At 43.0% G+C, this 20,918-nt stretch overlaps 1 protein-coding gene across 1 annotated transcript in view; it reads left to right on the top strand.

The window, feature by feature from the left end:
- Ldlrad3 (low density lipoprotein receptor class A domain containing 3) overlaps positions 1–18,619 on the top strand; it is a 219,594-nt gene extending 200,975 nt beyond the window's left edge. The window contains exons 5-6 of the mRNA XM_090347878.1: positions 14,095–14,440; positions 16,443–18,619. Of these exons, the coding sequence (XP_090204004.1) occupies positions 14,095–14,440; positions 16,443–16,680 (584 nt within the window). The 3' untranslated portion in view covers positions 16,681–18,619. The remainder of the gene's footprint in view (positions 1–14,094; positions 14,441–16,442) is intronic.
- The last annotated feature ends 2,299 nt before the right edge of the window (positions 18,620–20,918 follow it).

The following is a 20,918-nucleotide window of genomic DNA, read 5'->3' as shown; positions in this document are numbered from 1 at the left end:
CACACTAGGAGAGCATTCCCTCTATTCTGGGAAGCTATCACTAGGGTGAACACCATAGGAAATAAAGGCTATAGGTACCAGTTTGTAATTTCTGTGGCACTTACTGAAAGGATAGAATGTCTGATTTTCAATAAGGCACCTCATTTGCCCAGTAACAGACCTATATGGGAAAGGGTGGGAAGGTACAGAAGTCCTTTAGTCTCTTAGCATAAGAACCACTGAAAATTCCTGGGAGAAATCATCCTGTCTTTAGTCTGAGAACTTAGTTCTCTCTCATGTTCTTGTGCTATCTCGCGTGTGCGCGTATTCTCCCTCTCCCGCGCATGCGCGCAGTCTCTCTCTCTCTCTCTCTCTCTCTCTCTCTCTCTCTCTCTCTCTCTCTCTCTCTCTCTCTCTCTCTCCCTCCCTCCCTCCCTCCCTCCCTCCCTCCCTCCCTCCCTCCCTCCCTCCCTCCCTCCCTCCCTCCCTCCCTCCCTCTCTCTCTCTCTCTCTCTCTCTCTCTCTCTCTCTCTCTCTCTCTCTCTCTCCTTGTCTCCTTGTCTCCTTGTCTCCTGCCTCTCACAGGCCAGCAGATCCAGTGCCTTCTTCTTGGAACATGGTCCCCGCTTTGTTCCCTCTGGCTTGGGGCCTAGATGGCTCCTGCTGTGGGCCAGCTGGTGCTGGGCAGCTCTGATTTTCCCATCACCAACCCCCTACTTCAGTTAATTTTAGTAACTTGAGTTGCTATGGTGATGGTTCAGTGGGGTTTTCGGTGGTTCTCTTTTGATTCAATCATTTGTCGGTCTGCCCTTTAAATTAAGCTTTTTCAATCCACATCTAAATCAAGGCTGGAGATGTGCATGGAATTACAATCCATGAGGATGCTCTAGTGCCACGGGGTATTTGAAACAGGAAATCAGGGTGAATGATGGGATGCCTTTGGCTATGGAATGACCAGGACAGTGCCGTGAAGCTTCTGAGCTTAAGAGAGGACGTGACTAAGGCAAGCAAAGGGTTGTAGTAGCAGTGCTAGAGAGATGGGATACCAGGGTCACCCCCAAGCTGAGTGTTCTAGGGTCAGGCCTATGCCTGGCTTTTATTTCTGAATCCCACCTGGTCCTTTTCAGGAACTTGCTCCTCAGCGCATGAATGGGTTTGGCCCCAACCAGACTTCCTATCTCAAAAGGTAATATCTCAGAAGGGGAGAGCCCAGAGATTCCTGAGAATCCCAGCTGTCCTCCTTGCCTTTCTCCAGATGCATCCCCTCCTCACAGCCATTCTACACCTTCCAGACATTTCTAACCAAGCATGAAGGAAAAAAAACGTTAGATTTATTATATTTGCGCAGAGGAAAAGGTAAACTCACCATGGGTATAATCAGCTCAAACTTACAACAGTGTTTCTTTTTTCTTTTATTCCTTTCTATTGTCACCAATATTATGTTCTGAACTTAGGACCTTGTACTTGCTCAGCTTGCTTGTTCAGCTGGCACTCCACCTCTTGAGCCATGACTCCAGCCTGGATTTTGTGTAGTTGTTTTAGAGACAGAGTCTGGCAGGTTTCTCTGCCTGAACTAGCTTCCAACCGTGATCCTCTGGATCTCAGCATCCTGAGTAGTTAATATGACAAGCATGAGGCACTAATAGCCAACTTAAGACAGTAGTCTTATTATTCTTATCAACTCTGTGACAGCTGTTGGATTTCAATACCAATTGTACAAATGAGGTTTATAAAAGTGGAATCCATTACCCTGAATCATTCATGTAGTTCTTGGAAAAACTAGGACATTACAGCAGTCAATCAAGCTCTCAAACCTAGACAACCACTGTACACCCTACCTCTTCCCTCCTTCGTGCATATACCTCACTTTCACATGTGAGTAGACAAGCATGTGTAAATGATATTCACAGCTCGTATAGATTTATCAGTCCATGACAGGGATGTGACAGTATCTTTACAAAGTAGAGGATTCTCCCTGTTTTATAAAGGAGAAAAATGAGCATTAGACTCAGCCAGGGACTCTGGGTGTGAGTCAGATGGATCTGGGCTCCGGTTTCAGCTCTATTACATCCTGACTGAGTGACCTGTGAGAGGTGACCTCTCTTTCTGACCTGTGAAGCTAGATGAAATAGTTTCCACAAAGCATTTCCCATCAGATGTTTTGGGTGTAGAAGATGCAGGTGCTGGGACATCCAAAGGCCTCAGAGGTAGAGAATACCTGTCCCTAGCAAATTATCACCATTTGAGATATTCGATTCTCAGAGAAGAGCTAGCAAGATTCCCAGGGTCCTCTTTTAGTTATGATCTACTAGAAAGAGAATACAATGTAATACAAACACAGTGTGTAGTGACAGGCAGAGACAGATGCTGTGGAGGCAGATCAAACAGGGTAAGGACATGAGATCGTGGCCAGAAACAACACTGACCAAGGAGCAGAGATAGAGAGGAGGCTGCAGAGGCCAGGAAGGAGGCACTGCAGAGAAGACACAAGGAGATCCATGGTCCCAGATCATACACAAGCTCCATGTCCCAGGATCACAACAAGGATTCCTTAGGCCGATGGGTCTGCAGTATCAGAAGGCAGGGAGGGCAACAATGGAGGCTCAGAAAGGTGACTGGGAAAGACTAGCTAGAGCCTGCCAGCCAGGTGCAGACCTTGGCTTTATGCTGCGTTTATGGGCAGCCACGGGTAGGTGCTGAATAGTGACATGGATGAATGACTATGTTATGGAAGGAACGCCCCACACTTAGGTGGAACAGGTTCTCTAGAGAGCCAGAGCAGGGACAGGACAGGGGTGACATTGGCTAGAGAAGAAAATCTAAGGTAATGGAATGCAAGACCCACTGTGCAGGGTCCTGATTGTCCCTGGATATGCCTTGGCTCCCTTGTTAGACATCTTTTTCCTGCCCACTCTGGGACTGGCCCTGGCAAAATGAACAGCTCATCACATTCAGATCTGAAATCTGAAGCAGCCATGAACTCATCATGGTCACCTAAGCTCCCGCCGGGGAACCCCATGTATAATGTTTCTGTTATCAGCCGTTCTCTGAATTATTTAGCGTTTGCTCTCATTTCTGTGTGTGCACACTCAGCACTTCCCTGGGTAATAGGGTTTTGGGGAGACAGAAGAAGCAGTGACAGGCTTGTTCTCCAGGTACAAGGAGGGAGGTCACACCGAGGCAGGCTTGGGCTCCTTGGGGACATGAAAAGGATCAGCTCTTCCTGCTCTGTCTTTCGCACACATGGGAGATGCCAGATGGTATCCAGTTCTCCTCAGTGGCCCCAGGGGAACCTGCTACTCAACAGGAGGCTACAGGTGCTTGTCCAGCTCCTGATGAGACTGCCCAGTGGAAAGGTGAATTTGTGTGAAACAAATATGATCTTGGGTCTACAGACCAGACTCTGGATCCAGACCCACCGGTCTCCTCCTGGCTTCCTACATGCTGGCACTAACAATTGGCTCTAATCACTCCACAGGTGTGTGGGAGACACACTATCCTCAGCCTCACCTGCAAAATAGCCATACCTTAGGTACCATATCACAGCACCACAACTTGGGGGAGTGGGGGTGAGGTGTGAAGCTCAGAAGCAGAACTTACTCTTGTAGTTCTGCTACAGAAATCAGCATCAAAACCAGGGTGCTGACAAGGCTTTTATTTTTTTCCTCACAGTCTTGTGAGGCAGGCCATCCATGCCACCATCCTGGATTCAGGAGGCTGCTGATAGCTCTTGGAAGTCTTGGCGTCAAGCCAAGATCAGTGTCTTACGACTCTGGTCTCTGCCTGTGTCAATGTCTTCCTCCTTTCTGTGTCTTGTAAGAAATGTATAATGGGGTTTTGAGCCCACTGTGATCCCTTCCGGGAACCTAGCTCATCTTAGAGTCATTTGGCAATTACATCTAAAAAGACCCTTTCCCAAAGAAGGTCACATTTTGAGGTTCTTAAGGAAATATCATTCAACTCTCTACAGACTGTGTGAAATGCATCACACAAGATATTGCCAAGATAGAGTAAGAACTATGAGGATAAGTAGTATGGCTGTTATTATTATTAAATCATAGTTCGAGTCAGTTATGAGGGTCAGAATGCTTGGTACTGTTGTATTTTCTAGTTTGAATCCAAAAGGAAGGGACCGGTTGTGGGTAGTTCCTCATTCCAGCTCGAGGTTTCCCTGCCCTTCTAGGAAGGTCTGCCTGGAAAAGAAAGGCAAATGGAACGTCAGTCTGTGAACGCCTGACTAAGGAGGTGCTGAGAACCATTGAGAGCCCTTGCTCTGAAGAAGTTGTCAGGAATCCCATAGCAATCCCTTGCTGGATCATACTTAGACTGGTGTGAAGTTGAGAAAGGCTGGAGTTTAGAGAGACTAAATGGCCATGAGAATAAGGAGGAGGGGCAGAAGCTGGGAAAGTCCTACCCAATAGAACCACCCCTTCCTAACCACTCAATATGGAGCGCATTTGAGACAGCACAGTGTTGTTCAAACCAGGAGATTGGCTATCACAGAATACCAGACCCTAGTTCATTAATAAAGCACAGTGATTTATTAACAGTTGTGGAAGGCAGAGATGTCCAAGATTCAGAGGCCACATCTAGCGAGGGCCTCCTTCCTGCATCACAGCATTGCTGAAGACAATGTACAAGTGAAAGAAAAGGACAGAGAAAGAAGGAGACAGTGGAGGGTGGAGAAAAAGATTACCTGCATTCATCCATCTATGACTCATCACCTAATCATCTCTTCCACTTTTAAACATTGTTATATTGGGGAAGTGACGGGGGTAGACCTTGACCATGAAGAGGGAAACCTAGCTCTTACAGACTGGTCCGTCTGTGTGCTATAGCACTGTTGGCAAAGAGCAGGAGAGAAAGCAACCCAAATGCCTGTGGAGAAGGGTTAGTTGCATAAATTATCACATATCTGTATATAACATACACAAAACTATGCATTGGTTATTATACGTGGGATCCTGGCACTGGTGGCTCACCCTTGTAATGTTAGCTACTTAGGAGGCTGAGCTACAAGGAGCAAGGTTCAATGTCAACCCAAGATCCAAGAGACTCTTATCTCTAATTGGCTAGTAAAAAGTTGGAAGTAGAGGTGTGGCTCAAGTGATGGAGCACCAATCTTGTGCAAAAAAAGCCAAGTGAGAGTGCAAGGCCCAGTTATGTCAAACAGATTAAATAAATGTGAGGTTAATGAAGAAAGGTATCCTCAGACAGAAATATCTAAGAAATCTCTATGTGTGTGTGCATCACCAATCATTTTGAAGGATCTACATTGCAAACTACAGCCAGGGCACTATACCTGACCTGCTACCTATTTAATAGAGTGGTGCATTATAATCATACTCTCTCCTAAATATGTTGTTCATGTATTGCCTCAGTGGCTGCCATTATACACCAATGGCAGGTAAACAAATATTTACTCTCTGTCTTCTGACAGAAGATAGCCAATCTTGGTGTACGCCCAACTGCGGGCTGTATTTATCTAGGAGAAGGCTAATAGATAAGGTAAGGGGCGGTATTTTATCTGCCTTGAACATATTACTTTAATTTTAATCGTTAGCGTAGATTTTTATCTTCAGAAGGTTCTGTTTCGAAAGGGAAAATAGTTTGTGGGAGCAGTATTAGCTGGTTTAAATGCTCAACTCTGAGGGCTATAGTTGCTAACACACATTGATAACGATAGTAGAATAGACAGAGTAGAGTCTAGAAGTGGACCCAAATCCATATGCTCAATTGACTTGCAGCAAAGATGTCAAAGTGATGCTCTAGGAAAGGGCCAGCTTTTCAACAAGCAATGTTGGAAAAATTGGATATCTAAATGATGAGGAAAGAGGAAGAACCTTGACCTTTTCCTTGTGCCATAAGCAGAAATTAACTTCCAGTCAATTGTACATGTACATGGAAGAACTAAAGCTATCAAACACCTAGGTAAAGATTTTTTTTGCCAGTTCTGGGCCTTGAACTCAGGGCCTGGGCACTGTCTTTGGGCTTTCTCAAGGCTAGAGCTCTACCGCTTGAGCCACAGCACCACTTCTGGGCTTTTTCTATGTATGTGGTGCCAATGAATCAAACTTGGGTCTTTGTGCATGCTAGGCAAGCACTCTACCACTAGGCTAAACTCCCGGCCCTCCTAGGTAAAGATTTAAAGGGAAATTCCTTGGACAGTATATAGAAAGCACAAACCATTAAGAAAAAGTTGATACAATGGACTTCATAAAGAACAATGCCTTTGAAAGCAACACTGTAAAGAAAATAACAAGCCATGGCATGGGGCAATATTTGCATGAACTGTGCCCCAGACTTTAGGAACCATCTTTAATGTTCAATAATAATAAGCCAAACAATACAGTTTTTTTAAAGGGCAGAATTGAATAAACACTTCATCAAAGGAAACAGGCAGTGACAAATAACACAAGGACAGGTGCTCAACACCACGATCATTAGGAAATGCAAATTTAGACCTCCGAGAGCTGTGCCTTCACATTCAAGGATATCTAAAATTAAAGGACTGGCAATAATAAGTGCTGACGGGGTTGCAAGAAAATGGGATGGCATACAGTGCTGGTTAGGATGGGGCAGGGTACAGAAAACCACAGCACCTCTCAGGAATAATGGGCCCTTTTAAAAAATGAAATAAAATCAGATATACTCCTCCCAACAAACCCAGTGGTCTTATCCTTGATATATGCAAGAAATATGAAAATACATGTCAGCAAAAAATATTTGGGGGGGCGGAAGTTTGGCCTAGTGGTAGAGTGCTTGCCTAGCATTCACGAAGGCCTGGGTTAAATTCCTCAGTACCACATACATAGAAAAAGTTAGAAGTGGTGCTGTGGTTCAAGTGGTAGAGCTCTGGGCTTGAGAAAAGCCCAAGGACAGTGCTCAGACCCTGAGTTCAAGCCCGAGGACTGGCAAAAAAAAAAAATGGTTCCCCTAAATGGAAACAATGCAGTCTCCATTTCTACTGATGATTGATGAATGTCTCATGACATTCGGGCCACAGAATACTATTCAGCGGTATAAAGGAGGAAAATACAGTAGAAACATGAATGGATCTCAGAAGCAGTATGTTGAGTGAAAGAAGCCAGACCAAAAGGCTATGTGTCATATGATTGTAATTCTGTGATTTGCTGGAAAAGGTGAATCTAGTTGGACAGAAAACATACCAGTGTTTTCCCCATGACTGGAAATGAGGGGAGGAGACTGATTGCAGTGGTACACAAAAGAATTGAGGGGGTTGAAGTAAAGTATGGAAGGCTACTGATAATGCTTATCGGTGGGATTATATAACTGTTCAGTTTGCCAACTTCCTCCTACTGTACATTTTGGAGAACAAATTTTATTGTGCATACGTTAAACCTCACCAAACCTGAGTTTTAAAGAATACTTAATTTGGAGAAAAACCTATTTCATAAAGAGACACAGGAGTTGATTTTGTGTGTTTTCTGGAGGAATGATGCTTGAGATACAGCAAATATTTGAACTCAAAAATCTAGGCTAGAAGCTAGGAGCCATCTTCAAGAACCTCTCTTCATTATGGGGTATCCCTGTGAGTGTGAGACGAGAAGTCAAGAGCCCCAAGAGCTCCTGACATCTTCAGGGAGAGAGGAATGGAAAGTAATGACACAGAGACATACTGTCAGCCATGAAAAGACAAAGGAAAAGGACAGGATGCTTTCTAATAAGTGGATATACTATTAGTGGCATAATGTAGGAAGTAGTGAGTAATGAAAAAGTAGCCTCCTTCTGATACTTATCCTCCTCATCTCTTCTTCTCCCCAGACAGTCCCCATGTTGTCCCATCTGCAGTTGGCCTTCTAGAAATTGATCTACATTCTTAGACTCATCTGTTTTAACATTGCTGTAATGAAATACTTGAGGCTGGGTAATGTTTTATAACTGTAAGCTTTGCTTACATTTCTGAACTTTGCTTGCCATTCTAAAGATTCAAGGGCCAGTGTTCGATGAGGCTACCACAGAGTGTGAGACAGAGACATAGTGGTGTGTGTGTGTGTGTGTGTGTGTGTGTGTGTGTGTGTGTGTGTATTTTCTTTTTTTTATTGTAATTAGTAAAAGGGTTACATGATATTTGCCAGATAGAAGGTGCATTAATTCACATACATTGATACCCTTTCACATGTCTTGGTACCCGTTTCCCTCCCCCCCCACACCCCCCACCCGTCTTGGTTTTCCCCCCTTCCCTATCAAATTTCAAATATCCAAATACAAATAAGTTCAATATATCAGATAACAAAGTGAGATACTATACCAATATGAGATAACCAAGGGACAGCAAAGGAGATGAGAGACAACATAGTACATTAAGGACAACAATCACTCATTATATGGCTTTTGTTTCACTATCCTGGAGGTCCTTTCAATTAGCTTCACATTATATGTCCTTATGTATCAAGATTTTGCTCTATTGCAAATCTCTGCTAGTAGAGCCCAAGGTTTCTACTGATTATGACGAATGAGGGAAACCATTGAGCCTAAGTTCCTTTGAGTCTGGCTTACTTCACTTAATATGATTTTTTCTAAGTCTTTCTTCTCCATATAAAGCTACCTGGATTCAGTCATGGGTCTCTACCCTTGACAATCTTATCTAATCCTAATCACCTTCCAAAGGCCCTACCTACCTGCAACATAGTTGGATTTAGTTTCTGTCCTCGTAGGACCTCACATTGGGATAGTGTGGATTGAGTTTTAACACATTAAAAACTTGGAGATCATGCTTTTCTTTTTAGCAATACCTAAACCTTAGCAATTCTCTAGTGGGTTTTGATTTTTATTGATTGATTGATTGATCAGTTTTAGGACTTCAACTCTGAGCCTGGGCAATGTCTCCTGAGCTCTTCTGTTCAAAGCTATTGCCCTACCACTTGAGCCACAGCGCCACTTCCAGTTTTCTGGTGGTTAACTGGAGATAAGAATCTCAGGACTTTAGTGTCTGGGTTTGCTTAGAACTGTGATCCGCAGATCTCAACCTCCTGAGTAGCTAGGATTACAGGCGTGAGCTACCGCGCCTGGCAAGGGTTTTGGTTTTTTATCAATATGTCTTTCCAGTCATTTTTCACATCAGTATGTGTATTGCCTTCATATTTTTAACTATAAGTGATATTATATGAATATACATGATTTATTAAGCCTACAGGGTTATAGATTTAGATCATATGTAATATATTCTGCTGTTATGAAGAGTGCTTTTATGAGTAGCTATATTGAAAAGTTACTTCTTGGGCTGGGATGTAGTGCAGTGGTAAAGTGCTGGTTTAGCATTCAAAATGCCCTTAACACTACAGAAACAAGTCAATTATATCTCATTTTGTGAGTGTATCTATTAGGTTTTTAATAGGGGAGTTGCAACTGTGTAGGCCCTCATGCCTGCAATCCTAGCTATTCAAGAATAAGAGTCAGAGGATCAAAGCAGCCCAGGCAGAAAAGTCTATGAGATGAGCTTCTTCTCTCCAAATAAACAAAAAAAGCTGGGTTAGGGGCGTAGCTAGAGTTGTAAAACACATAGCTGAGCAAATGTAAAGCCCTGCATTGAAATTCTAGTATTATTGAGAAAGTAGTATGTGAAAGGATATAGGAATTATTATTTTAGTATAAAATCATCTCTTGTATCCATGAGGGATTGGGCCCAAGGTACCCAAGTCCACAGGTGCTCTGTCACTACAGACATTCCTGTACCCTTTAAATTATCTCTAGACCCCTTCCAAGACCTAATACTATGATACTGCTTTGTAACTAGCTGTTATGCCATATGTTTTAGGAATACATGTTCAGTTTATATGATCTTTTTGTTGTTGTTGTTGCTGTTTTCCTGAATATATTGCATCCCCGGTTGCTTGAAGCCAGGGACCCAAAACCCACAGATGTGAGCCTGGGGAATGGAGAACAGGGTCTTGATTGTTAGCTTCCATCCTTCCTGGGTTTGTATTGGTTGACTCTCCACTAGCCATGCCTAAACATGAATATACAAGTTTTCCCAAGACCAGCAAAATACAAAAGTTAGACTTTACTCTGATCTAATCCAACAGTACAGAAATGAATAGTATCTTGTAGGAAATTGAATTTCCATTTGGAGGGAGGAGAGAGAAATTCTGTAGAAAGAAAGGAACAGCAAGTCATAAGGGTCAGCTGCCATAATCCCTTCCGCCAGTCTGTGCAGCATCTCTGAGAAACTTAGGAAAAGACCTACTGGGACACTCTTGTGGTATATACACAAGTGTGTCAGAAGTTTACACCCAGGATCCCCAAAGCAGCCTGTGCCATTTTACCAGCAGCCACAGGACAATAGCCATTTTGAGAGTACTGTGAGTGCTGGGCTGTGCAGCTGGCTCAGAATCAAATGCGGTGCAAGTACAGGCACAACTCAGAAACTGAAGGCGTTTGACAGTGGTGCACAAGGCCATTCACTTGAGGAACAGCCAGAACAAATGGAAGCTTCATTATCTGTGGATTACACACTTGGAATTCAGGTCCCCGGCAACTTTCATAGTAGTAAGTTGGCTAGCAGGCTCATTAAGCTCTGAAGAAAAGTGAGCCTCGTTAATGAATTAGTACAAGATGACATTTTACACACAGAGTAAAAAGAGAAAGCAGGCACCAATGATCGATGCAGCATCATAATTTCTCCAGCAAAGGTGATCGTTTCTTCTCTCCTGCCAAAGTGGGCAAATCTGGAGAGAGCCGGCTTTCAGAGATGTAAGTGACATCGTTAAGATCTAAGAGCTGTTTACTTTCCATTTTCTTTAAAGGCTCCCACTTGTATTCATACCACAGATGATTAACCCAAATCAGTGGTTTAAGATCTCTGCACTCCATGTCAAAGCCAATCCAACCCTACCCTCCAAAGAGAATGTTTTCTGCGCTTCTACCACTGGTCCAGAGATAAGCTATTAAAGGAGAGTGCTACAAATGTGAATGCTAAGAACTCTCTAATGAGACATGATGACAAATTCTCTCCTTCCTGAAGCTGCTAGGTGTGTCCTACTGGCCGAGAAACCCATCCCTTAAGAATTTTGAGGGTGAATAGCAAAGATATAGAACCAACTCTAATTCCCCTCAGTTGATGAGTGGATCAACAAGATGTGGTATTTATACACAATGGAATTCTATGCTGCTGTCAGAAAAAACGACATCGCCCCATTTGTAAGGAAATGGAAAGACTTAGAAAAAATCATATTAACTGAAGTAAGCCAGACTCAAAGGAACATAGGTTCAATGGTTTCCCTCATTTGTCATAATCAGTAGAAACCTTGTGCTCTCCTAGCAGAGATTTACAATAGAACAAAACCTAGATACATAAGGCCATATAGTATGACGCTAAATGAAAGGACCTCCAGGATATAGAAACAAAAGCCATATAATGAGTGATTTTTGTCCTTAATGTACTATGTTATCTCTCATCTCTTTTGCTGTCCCTTGGTTATCTCATATTGTTACAGTATTTCACCTTGTTATCTGATATATTGTATATATGCTTATTTGGTTATTTGAAATAGGATAGGGAAGAGGGGAAATCAAGATGAGGGGCAGAGGTGAAGGGAGGGAAATGGGGACCAAGACATGAGAAAGGGTATCAATATATGTGAAATAATGCACTTTCTATCTGGTTGATTTATTTTATACTCCAGAAGCACTGCTGTCTCCATTTTGTAGTCAGAGGCAGGCAGTAGCATCTGTAAGGGGCTCGGCTGGAACCCAGGCTGCCTCCAAAGTCCATGTTAACCTCTTCTGTGACCGTGCTCTATCTAGAAAGCTCAACGCACACTGGCATAAAGAAGATAGTCACTCCACCGTTACAGCAGGTTCTCTCTGCCCCTAACTTCCTTCCTCATGTGTGTGATACACTGTATTTCCAGTGGAAAACTGATTTGTGCCACAAGAACTCTCCTATTCTCTAGATGTTAATTATGCTTTACAGGGCTGACGTTTTAAACAACTTTATTGAGGTCTCATTTGCATAACATAAAAGTCAACCGGCTTAAGAATACAAGGCAATGATTTTTAGTGAATTTTTCATAATCTAGTTTTTGAGAACATTCTCCTCATCTCAGAAAGATCCCTCATACCTAGTTATTATTAATCCTCCTACTCAGGCCACTGCTGTTCTTCCTGATCCTGGACGGTCCATATAAGGAGAATCATATAAGATGTGATGTTTTTGAGCCTGGCTAATATATTTTACTGCATTAGGGGATTTGATGTGCTCAACTACATTTTAGTTTATATCTGTATTTATTACACTTTGGGGTGATACACAATAATTCTGCCTTATATCAGTTTTAGTCAAGTTCTTCCAAGTAATAAATAAAGGTATGCTTCAAGCTGGGTGGTGCGGTGGCTCGTGCCTGTAATCCTAGCTACTCAGGATAGCAGTTCAAAGCCAGCCCAAGCACTAAAGTCTGTGAGACTCATATCTTCAGTTAACCACTAGAAAATGGGGAACTGGGGCTGTGGCTCAAGGGCTAAGGCAGTGTCCTTGAGCTGAAGAGCTCATGGACAGTGCACGGGCCCAGAGTTCAAGTCCCATGACACACAGAAATAAATAAATAATGGTATGTTTCAAGCCAAGTGTTAGTGGTGCAAGCCTGTAATCTTGGTTACTGAGATCCTGAGGATCAAGGTTCAAAGCTAGCCAGAGCAGACGAATATAATAAGAGCACAACATCCTAAGTTCTAGTCCCAGTGTTGGCATACATATACACATATAAAAGAAAGGAAGAAACAAAGGAAGAAAGAGAGAACATTTTCAAAAATTTAATTTCTACACATCAGTTGTGTTTCTCATGGTATATCTGTTACAGAGCAGCCCTCAGTGCATCATCAGTTATCATCAGTTGTATTTAAATTGTTGTCTAATCTGTGGAGTGTTTCCTTCTTCTCCCTTCTGTGAAAATATGCCTCCCTTTGCAAATGGTGCCCGAAAAGCAAAGAAAAAAATTATAGCAATTCTCCCAAGCACAGAAGGGTACCTAATGTATTTATTTGATATGATAGAGTGAATGTTCGAGATTTATTGGAAGGTAATGGCAGAAGCTGTGTGGTTTGTGGGAAAAATGAACCAAGCATGCCCTTGTCAGTGCTGAGCTCTGCATCGCGAGCACTAGTATTTCTTCCTCCATGGTGATGATGTCTCTGGAACCCCTCAGCCACCAATGCCTGTGGTCTACAGGATACCTTGGTGTCAGTAGACAGCTGGGTGGTTCTCCATTCTGACTGCTATGCATAGCACTGCCATCCATATTTGTGTGCAGGTCTTGGGGCTGATTTAAAAAGTAAAGGGTGCAGGTAAATGGATGGACCTAGAACAAACCATGTTCAGTGAAGTAAGCCAAGCTCAGAGACACAAATGGCATACGTTTGCTCTTCTATGCAAATACACCAGGACACCATAGAGAACTCCAGGCATTCACATACACTGAGATCAAACCAGGGATGCTCTTAGGAGAAGAACACAAAAGATGCAATGCCAATGTGCTTCTGATCATATAAGTGACCATAAAATGACCATTAAAAAATGAACTCCAGGGGCCGGGAGTTTGGCCTAGTGGTTAAAGTGCTTGCCTAGCATGCATGAAGACCCAGGTTCGATTCCTCAGTACCACATATAGAAAAAAAAATGAACTCCACGAAATGGAAACAAGAGGTTCACACAGACACACACAGACACACACACACACCACACACACACACACACACACACACACACACACACACACACACACACACCTGGTTGCTATCTTTATTTTCTTTTGTCTTGTTTGTTCATGTATCTGTCTTTGGGAAGGTAAAAGGGGCACAGAAATGGAAGGACAAAGGGGAAACATACGCCACTGGTACTCACTGCACACTCTGTTGAAAATAAACTGTACAACTAGTGAATGAAGACAGGAGGGGAAAACTGGTGGGGGGGGGAGGAGAGAGGGAAGGAGTGACGTTGTCCAAAAAGAAATGCACTCAGTACATGACTTATGTAACTGTAACCCATCTGTGCAGCATCTCCTTTATAATGACATTTTTTTTTAATTTAGAAAAACAAAACCTGAAGGGTAACTGATTTGCAACTCTCTTTTCTTCATCTCTCCTCTCTGGGTTTCTCAGAACCAGGCAGCGGACAGGTGTTTGTGACCTCCGATAACCAGCTCGTATATTACCCCAGTATCACCTATGCCATCATTGGTAGCTCTGTCATTTTTGTGTTGGTGGTGGCCCTGCTGGCACTGGTCTTGCATCATCAACGAAAGAGGAACAACCTCATGACGCTGCCTGTGCATCGGCTTCAGCACCCCGTGCTGCTGTCCCGCCTGGTGGTCCTGGACCATCCTCACCACTGCAATGTCACCTACAATGTCAACAATGGCGTCCAGTATGTGGCCACCCAGGCTGAACAGAATGCCTCCGAAGTAGGCTCCCCACCTTCCTACTCACAGGCCCTGCTGGACCAAAGGTGAGTGGGGATAGAAGAGAGGGGCAGGCGCTAACAGGGGAAGGACCTGGCTGTCCTACGTTTGACTTTGTGCATTTACCAAATCCTTGCAGAATTCTCCCAGCTGTCATCTCATTTCATTTCCTCAACAACTCCTTAACACTGGGCACATGCCCATAAATCCTACCTACTCAGGGACCAGGGGGAGGAGGGCTAAGATTGCAGTTCAAAGCCAGCCTAGGCAGGAAAAGTACATTAGACTCTTTCCTCCAATTAACCATCAAAGTCATCGATCATTGATAGTGCTGTGGTGGTAGAGTGTTAGAGAAAGCTCAAGGACAGGACCCAGGCCCTGAGTTCAAATCCTAGAACTGGCAAAAAGCAAAAGAAAGGGGGAAGGGGAAGGAGGGAGGGAGGGGAAATTCAGTGAGGGGTTCTAGATTTGTCTGGTTGAACAGAAGAGGAAATCTATACCCTAGGCTTTAAAGTTACTGGTCTGAGGACATAGAATATGATCCCAGCTGCCTTAGGGCCCTGCTTCTCCTTGGCCAATCCACAGTAGCTCGTGTTCTAGTTTCCTACCAGCTCTAGACCTCTGCTGCTACCACACATCGGCTCCTAGCATTTCTGGGAGGTTTGGTTAATGGTTTTTGACTGGATGAGAAAATAAATGATTCCCCTAACTTTGCTTTTCTTCATCTAAATGACAGATGAAACTGTAAGCAATGGAATTCTTATGAAAATGATAGCCTTTGAGAAACCTCAAGAAAGAATTCTGTATATGAAATGACAAAAGGAGTAAGCTGTGCCTATGTAGCCTTCTCTTCACTCCTTTGGTGATTCCCAAATAATCCAAATAACCCACGTTTTTTTTTCCCCATATTTTTGTTGTTATAGTGGGGGGTGGGGTAAGTGTGCCGGTCCTGAGGCTTGAATTCAGGATCTAGGTGTTTTATCTGAGCATTTTTGCTCAAGGCTAGTGCTCCACCACTTAAGCCACAGGTTACTTCCACTTTCGGTGGCTAATTAGAAATATGAGTCTCACAGACATCCCTGCATGGTCTGGCATTGAACCATAGTCAGTCTTGTGAGTAGGTAAGATATTACATGTGAACCACCAGAGCCCATCTCTGTACTCTCTTTTAATGTGTGTGTGTGTGTGTGTGTGTGTGTGTGTGTTTGTGTGTGTGTGTGTTGAGTGTGTTTATGAATCTGCATAAAACCTAGAGAGCCTTACACATATTTGATAAACACATGCTGTTTCATGAATTATCTCAGCATCTCCCCTGCCCCCCCCAGCTTATTTTTAGAAGCCTGTCAGAGCCCTTTTAAATCAGCTGTTCCCATATACAGCCCTTCACAACCCTCCGCAGAAGCCTTCTACCTCAGCCCTGAGTGAACTGTGTATTTCATCACACCAGGGTGGCTGGACTACTCTCTAGACCCTTTCCAGTGGCAACTTTTCACTTGGTGGCTAACAGATAAAGCTTTTGGAGTCTAGGGGGGGAGAACAAAAACCAAAAACCAAAATATCTTTTTTGTTAAATGATTTCCTTCCAAGCAAAGTATCCAAAGGGTGCCCCAACAGCCAAGTCCATAGGATATGCTGGATTTAGTAAGAACGCTAGCTTCTGTGGCCCCAGGAAAGATTCAGTCAAGATGCAGCCCAGCCTCTTAGCCATGGGACTTTTAGCTAAGAGAGCAAAGCAGTTCTCACCTAAGCTGACCCAGAGCGTTTGTCTGGAGACATCATTGTGAGTCCACCTGAAGGATACAGATTTGGCACTGACCAGGGGACAACACACCCTGACCTTTATGTTCTGTCTTGTTCCAGATCACTGGCTGTCCTGGTCTTTGTACTTGGAGGGAAGATCCATACTTCACTAGAAGCATCAGCTTAGAAACAGGCTGATGTTAGAGCTGGGTTCAAGTCTTCAGCCATGTCTGACTCTAATGTATCCTCTTCTCCTCATCCTTCTCTCTCCCTACTACCCCTGCCACCTCTCTTCTTTCTCTCTTGCAGACCTGCATGGTTTGACCTTCCTCCACCACCCTACTCTTCGGACACTGAGTCTCTAAATCAAGCCAACCTGCCTCCTTATCGCTCTCGGTCGGGAAGTATCAACAGTGCCAGCTCCCAAGCAGCCAGCAGCCTCTTGAGTGTGGAAGATACTGACCAAAGCCCAGGACAGCCTGGCCCTCCAGAGGGCACTGCTGAGCCCAGGGATTCTGCGCCTAGCCAGGGCACTGAAGAAATATAAAATTCAGCTATTCCAAAGTCCATTATGGGTTAGCCTGCTCCAACTTGTTCCAGTCTAACAACGTGTGATCGTGGGAAGCTCTCTTAAGTTCCTTCAAGGATATCTCAAGACTTGGGCACCAGCTGCCTGTCTTCCTTCAGATCTGAGCATGTTTCATTGCAGGGAAACCTGAACCTGGCATTTTTCCAGCCACTCAGTTGATGGAGTGCACTGTCATCTTTTCTATCGAAGAGATCCCTTTTCCTTCAAGCCTTAAAATCACAAGCTCACACTTCCTATTATTCTGTAACTGTTGGAACCTCTCTGAGTAGAAGTGGTAAATTTGATGTGGTATTTAAGTAGTGTTTGGGGAAAATAGCATTTCTATGTGTGGTTCAGGAGGGACAATGACATGGAATCAGGTTCTCTTCTAGGCTGTGACCTTATCTAGGTTCCTCGGGAGATTGGGACTGAGTGATCCCTCCTGGGGGCCAGCACTGAAGGGAGGCATTGGAGAAACACAACTTTTAGACATGAGCTATCAGCAGTGACATTTTGGCTTCTTCCCTGTATAGAAGAAAATTGGCCATAGAGACTAGTCTTAGAATCCTCAGTGTGAGAGCTTACTCTGGCAGTGTAGACCATACAATTCCCATCTCATGTCAGGCAGAAGTGCCTGTCATGAGTTCTCAGCTCCTGACCTGCATCCTGCCAGAGCCTAAGCCTGCCTTAGCCTCATAGTTCCTTCTCTAGCTTCTGAGCGGGCACCGTCTCAAGCAGCCTGCCAGTAGCCAAAGGATGAGCCAACTTGAGTGAGCTAAAAGATGAGCTGTCTTTTGTCCCAGTGAACCATAGCTGTGGCCATGTCTTGCTCACTCATGAAGCTTCCATGTGAGGCTTCTAAGTCCCTTTAACACCTGAGAGGCTTTTTTTATCTATGCACTTGGACTTGAGCATACTGGTTACTGACATATTAGAGCCAAATTCAGTACTGCATATAGTCTTCTTCCTAAGGCCCTAAGACCAGCACCTGAAGTGAAGGTGTGAGAGCTAGGTCAGGCTTCTCCTAATACTCCAGCACAGTTTCTCCTCTGAGAGACATAGGCAATAGTCAATTTGGAGTCAAGATTTTCCGTCTGGATTTTTTTTAATCCCTTAGAAATACATTTAAAACAGTGTGTTTGGTGAGGTGTTTTTTTTTCCCCTTCTAGTTAAGGGACTATTTATATGTGTATAGGAAAGCTATCTTTCTTTTTTGTTGTTATTTTAGCTTTTTTTTTCTTTTAGTAAAGTCCAAAGAAAAATGCAAAAGAAGATCATACTTTTGCTCCATCCCAGCCCCATGATGTCATCTTAGACTAACCCTATGCCAGGCATTTGTGGCATCATGAAAGAGGAATATATAGTACAGTTCTTAGTTTCTATTTATGCTAGTTTTCCTGTTGGGCAATTCCAGCCAACCGGGGACCCACCCATTGAGATAAATGAGTTAAAAAGATAGGTATTATTTGGCAAGAAAAAAAAATCATGATATTTACTGACCTGGGACAAAACTAGAACCAAATGGAGCCTCTCCATGTAGTTGTAACCCAGTCAAGGCTCTTTCTACAGCAGAAATGCTAAATAAAACAGTTGCAGGCCAGGCACCAGTAGCTCATGCCTGCAATCATAGCTACTCAGGAAGCTGATTGTTGTGGATCATGGTTCCAAGCCAGCCCAGGTAGGCAAATCACTGAAAAATTTATGTCTAGTTAATTATCAAAACAAAACAAACGCCAAAAGCAGAGCTATAGCTCAATTAATAGAGCATTGTCTTTGAACAAAAAAGCTCAGAGACAGCACCCAGCCCCTAAGCTCAAGCCCTAGTACTCACTCCAAAAATAAATAAATAAATAAGAGTCTGCAGGAAGTGGGGATGAAATAGCCTTCAGTGATCCTGTTCTGTAGACTTTTTCCCCTTTAAACACAGGAACTATGGGAAAACCAATCCTTGAGGGTTTTTTTTTCTTTTGTTTTAAGAAAAGGAATCTAGGTGTTGTGTCTTTTATTTTTAAAGTAGCACTTGAGTTGTTATCTGAGTAGTCCAACCAAGAACTTGGATGGCAGACAGAATGTCTGGCTGCTCATCTCATCTCTGAGTCCCAGTGGCTTGCCTTCCCCATTTGATGGGCTTCTCTTTCTTTCTGGTGCTTTAAGAGTTGTTTAGAGGAAAGGATTCTAATTTTAATCAAGCGTACAGTGAGTTCATCTCACCCGCTTTTCCGCTTCAGGCATCTTAGGAAAAACAAATGGTTTTAGAAGATAAGGAGAGCCTACTAATGAAGTTTAAAAAAAAATACAAACACAACATTTTTATTACAGATTTGATTTTTAATGGATTTTGTAATATATAAAACCACAGGATTTAGGGGGTGGGCCTCCCACCTCCCACACACTCTTCTTAAGATGTCAGATAGGTGGCTAGCAATATTTTTGACTCATTCCAAGGAGAAAATAATCTCTGCTCTTTTTTTCTCAAATGAGATCAGCATTTTATTTTAGCTTTAAGATAGTTTCCCTATGATTGCTAACTTATCACCTGACTCAACTCTCTCTACCATGAAATTGACATTTAAAAAAAAATACAACTCAGTGGTTAATAAATAGTGTGTGACGTTCAGAATTAATGTAAACTGGAACGGTTGTGTGTGGTTGCTTTTTTTGTTGTTTTCGCTAGGCTTATTTTTTTTTAATTTTTATACTTTCAAATAAACTTGCAGTTTCACTCTTTCTATTATTGCGAGTGCTTCTTGACCTCCTTTTCTGCAGTACAGCAATATAAAAAGTAGATGGTAGTTTCTGTCAGCTTCCTGTGATAAATTTATTTCATAATAAAATTTAAAATGAAGACTGTATTGATTGAGGCCTTAAAATATGATTAGTGATTAGGATCTAGAAGCTGATGAGACTGGAACACTGGAGTTGGTAAAAGAGAAGTGTTAGCTAACATTGCTGTAGCAATGTTCTAAGGATGGAACAAGGGGCTATAATCACTGTGGCAGGTAAATTAGATGGTGTCTAAGAAGAGCCAAAGGGGGATTTTGATGATCACCAAATATATGTTCTAGTTCTTTTTTACATACTTAGTATGCATTTACCCCTTCTGAACAAATTTGGTGTCTATGATCTATCTTCTGGAACTGCCTCTCTTTAGTTTACTCTCAAACTCTCTAAATAATATTCAGCTCACATGGAATAAAAGACAACATGGAGAGTCATCTACAGGACATGATTTATGCTATCTGGCTCTCCCTCATGACCTAACTAACCTCATCTTCTGCTCTCTTGTCTCACATACTCTGTTCTAACATCTTTAACCACCTGGCTAACTCTGGAGCCTACCAGGCACAAGACTTGCACTATCAGCTCAAGACTTGCACTATCCCTGATGGAACACCTGTCTCTGGATATCTAGAATATTCTTCCCCATCAGGAGTCACTACGAGTCTTCATATTGATGTCTTCAGAACTTCAGCTGTGGCCTTGCTGAGAATCCTGAAGAGATATGTGCCAGTCTCTTGACCAAAATACAGCTTCCACTCAAATGATTTTCAGTGATTGCACTCAGATTATTTGAGTGATCAAAGCAATACATAGGACTTTCAAACTCTGGTACCCAATGAACCTAGGAAGTGTGATTAGGAAGGATAGTAAAGAAATATTGAGACCAACATTATGATAATCTATGAGCCAACTTATGAAATACCTTAAAGTTAAAAATGGTACACCGGAAGCCAGACACCATGCCTGTGAGCCTACCTACTTGGGAGATGGAGATCGAGAAGATCACATATGGTTCCAGGCAACTCTGGAAAAGTTCACAACACCCCTGCTTAGCCAGGAATTATGGTATAAGCCTTTCATCCTGGATATAAGAAGCTTAAAATAGCTGGGAGTTTGGCCTAGTAATAGAGTGCTTGCCTACCATGCACTAAGACTCTGATTCAATTCCTTGGTACCACATATATAGAAAAAGCTGGAAGTGGGTGCTCAAGTGCTGGAGCTCTAACATTGAGAAAGTCCAAGGACAGTGCTCAGGCTCTGAGTTCAAGCCCCAGGACTGGCAAATCACACACACACCCTAAAATAGGCAGAAGCAAAAATCTATCTCAAAATTACTAGTGTGTGGACTGGGAGTTTGGCCTAGTGGTGGAGTGCTTGTCTAGCGTGCACAAAGACCCAGGTTCGATTCCTCGGTACCACAGACATAGAAAAAAGCT

The sequence above is a fragment of the Megascapheus bottae genome, chromosome 16 (assembly GCF_031878675.1).
Source record: "Megascapheus bottae isolate mThoBot1 chromosome 16, mThoBot2.hap1, whole genome shotgun sequence".
Classification (NCBI taxonomy): Eukaryota; Metazoa; Chordata; class Mammalia; order Rodentia; family Geomyidae; genus Megascapheus; species Megascapheus bottae.
This window is presented reverse-complemented; position numbering and strand designations above follow the sequence as displayed.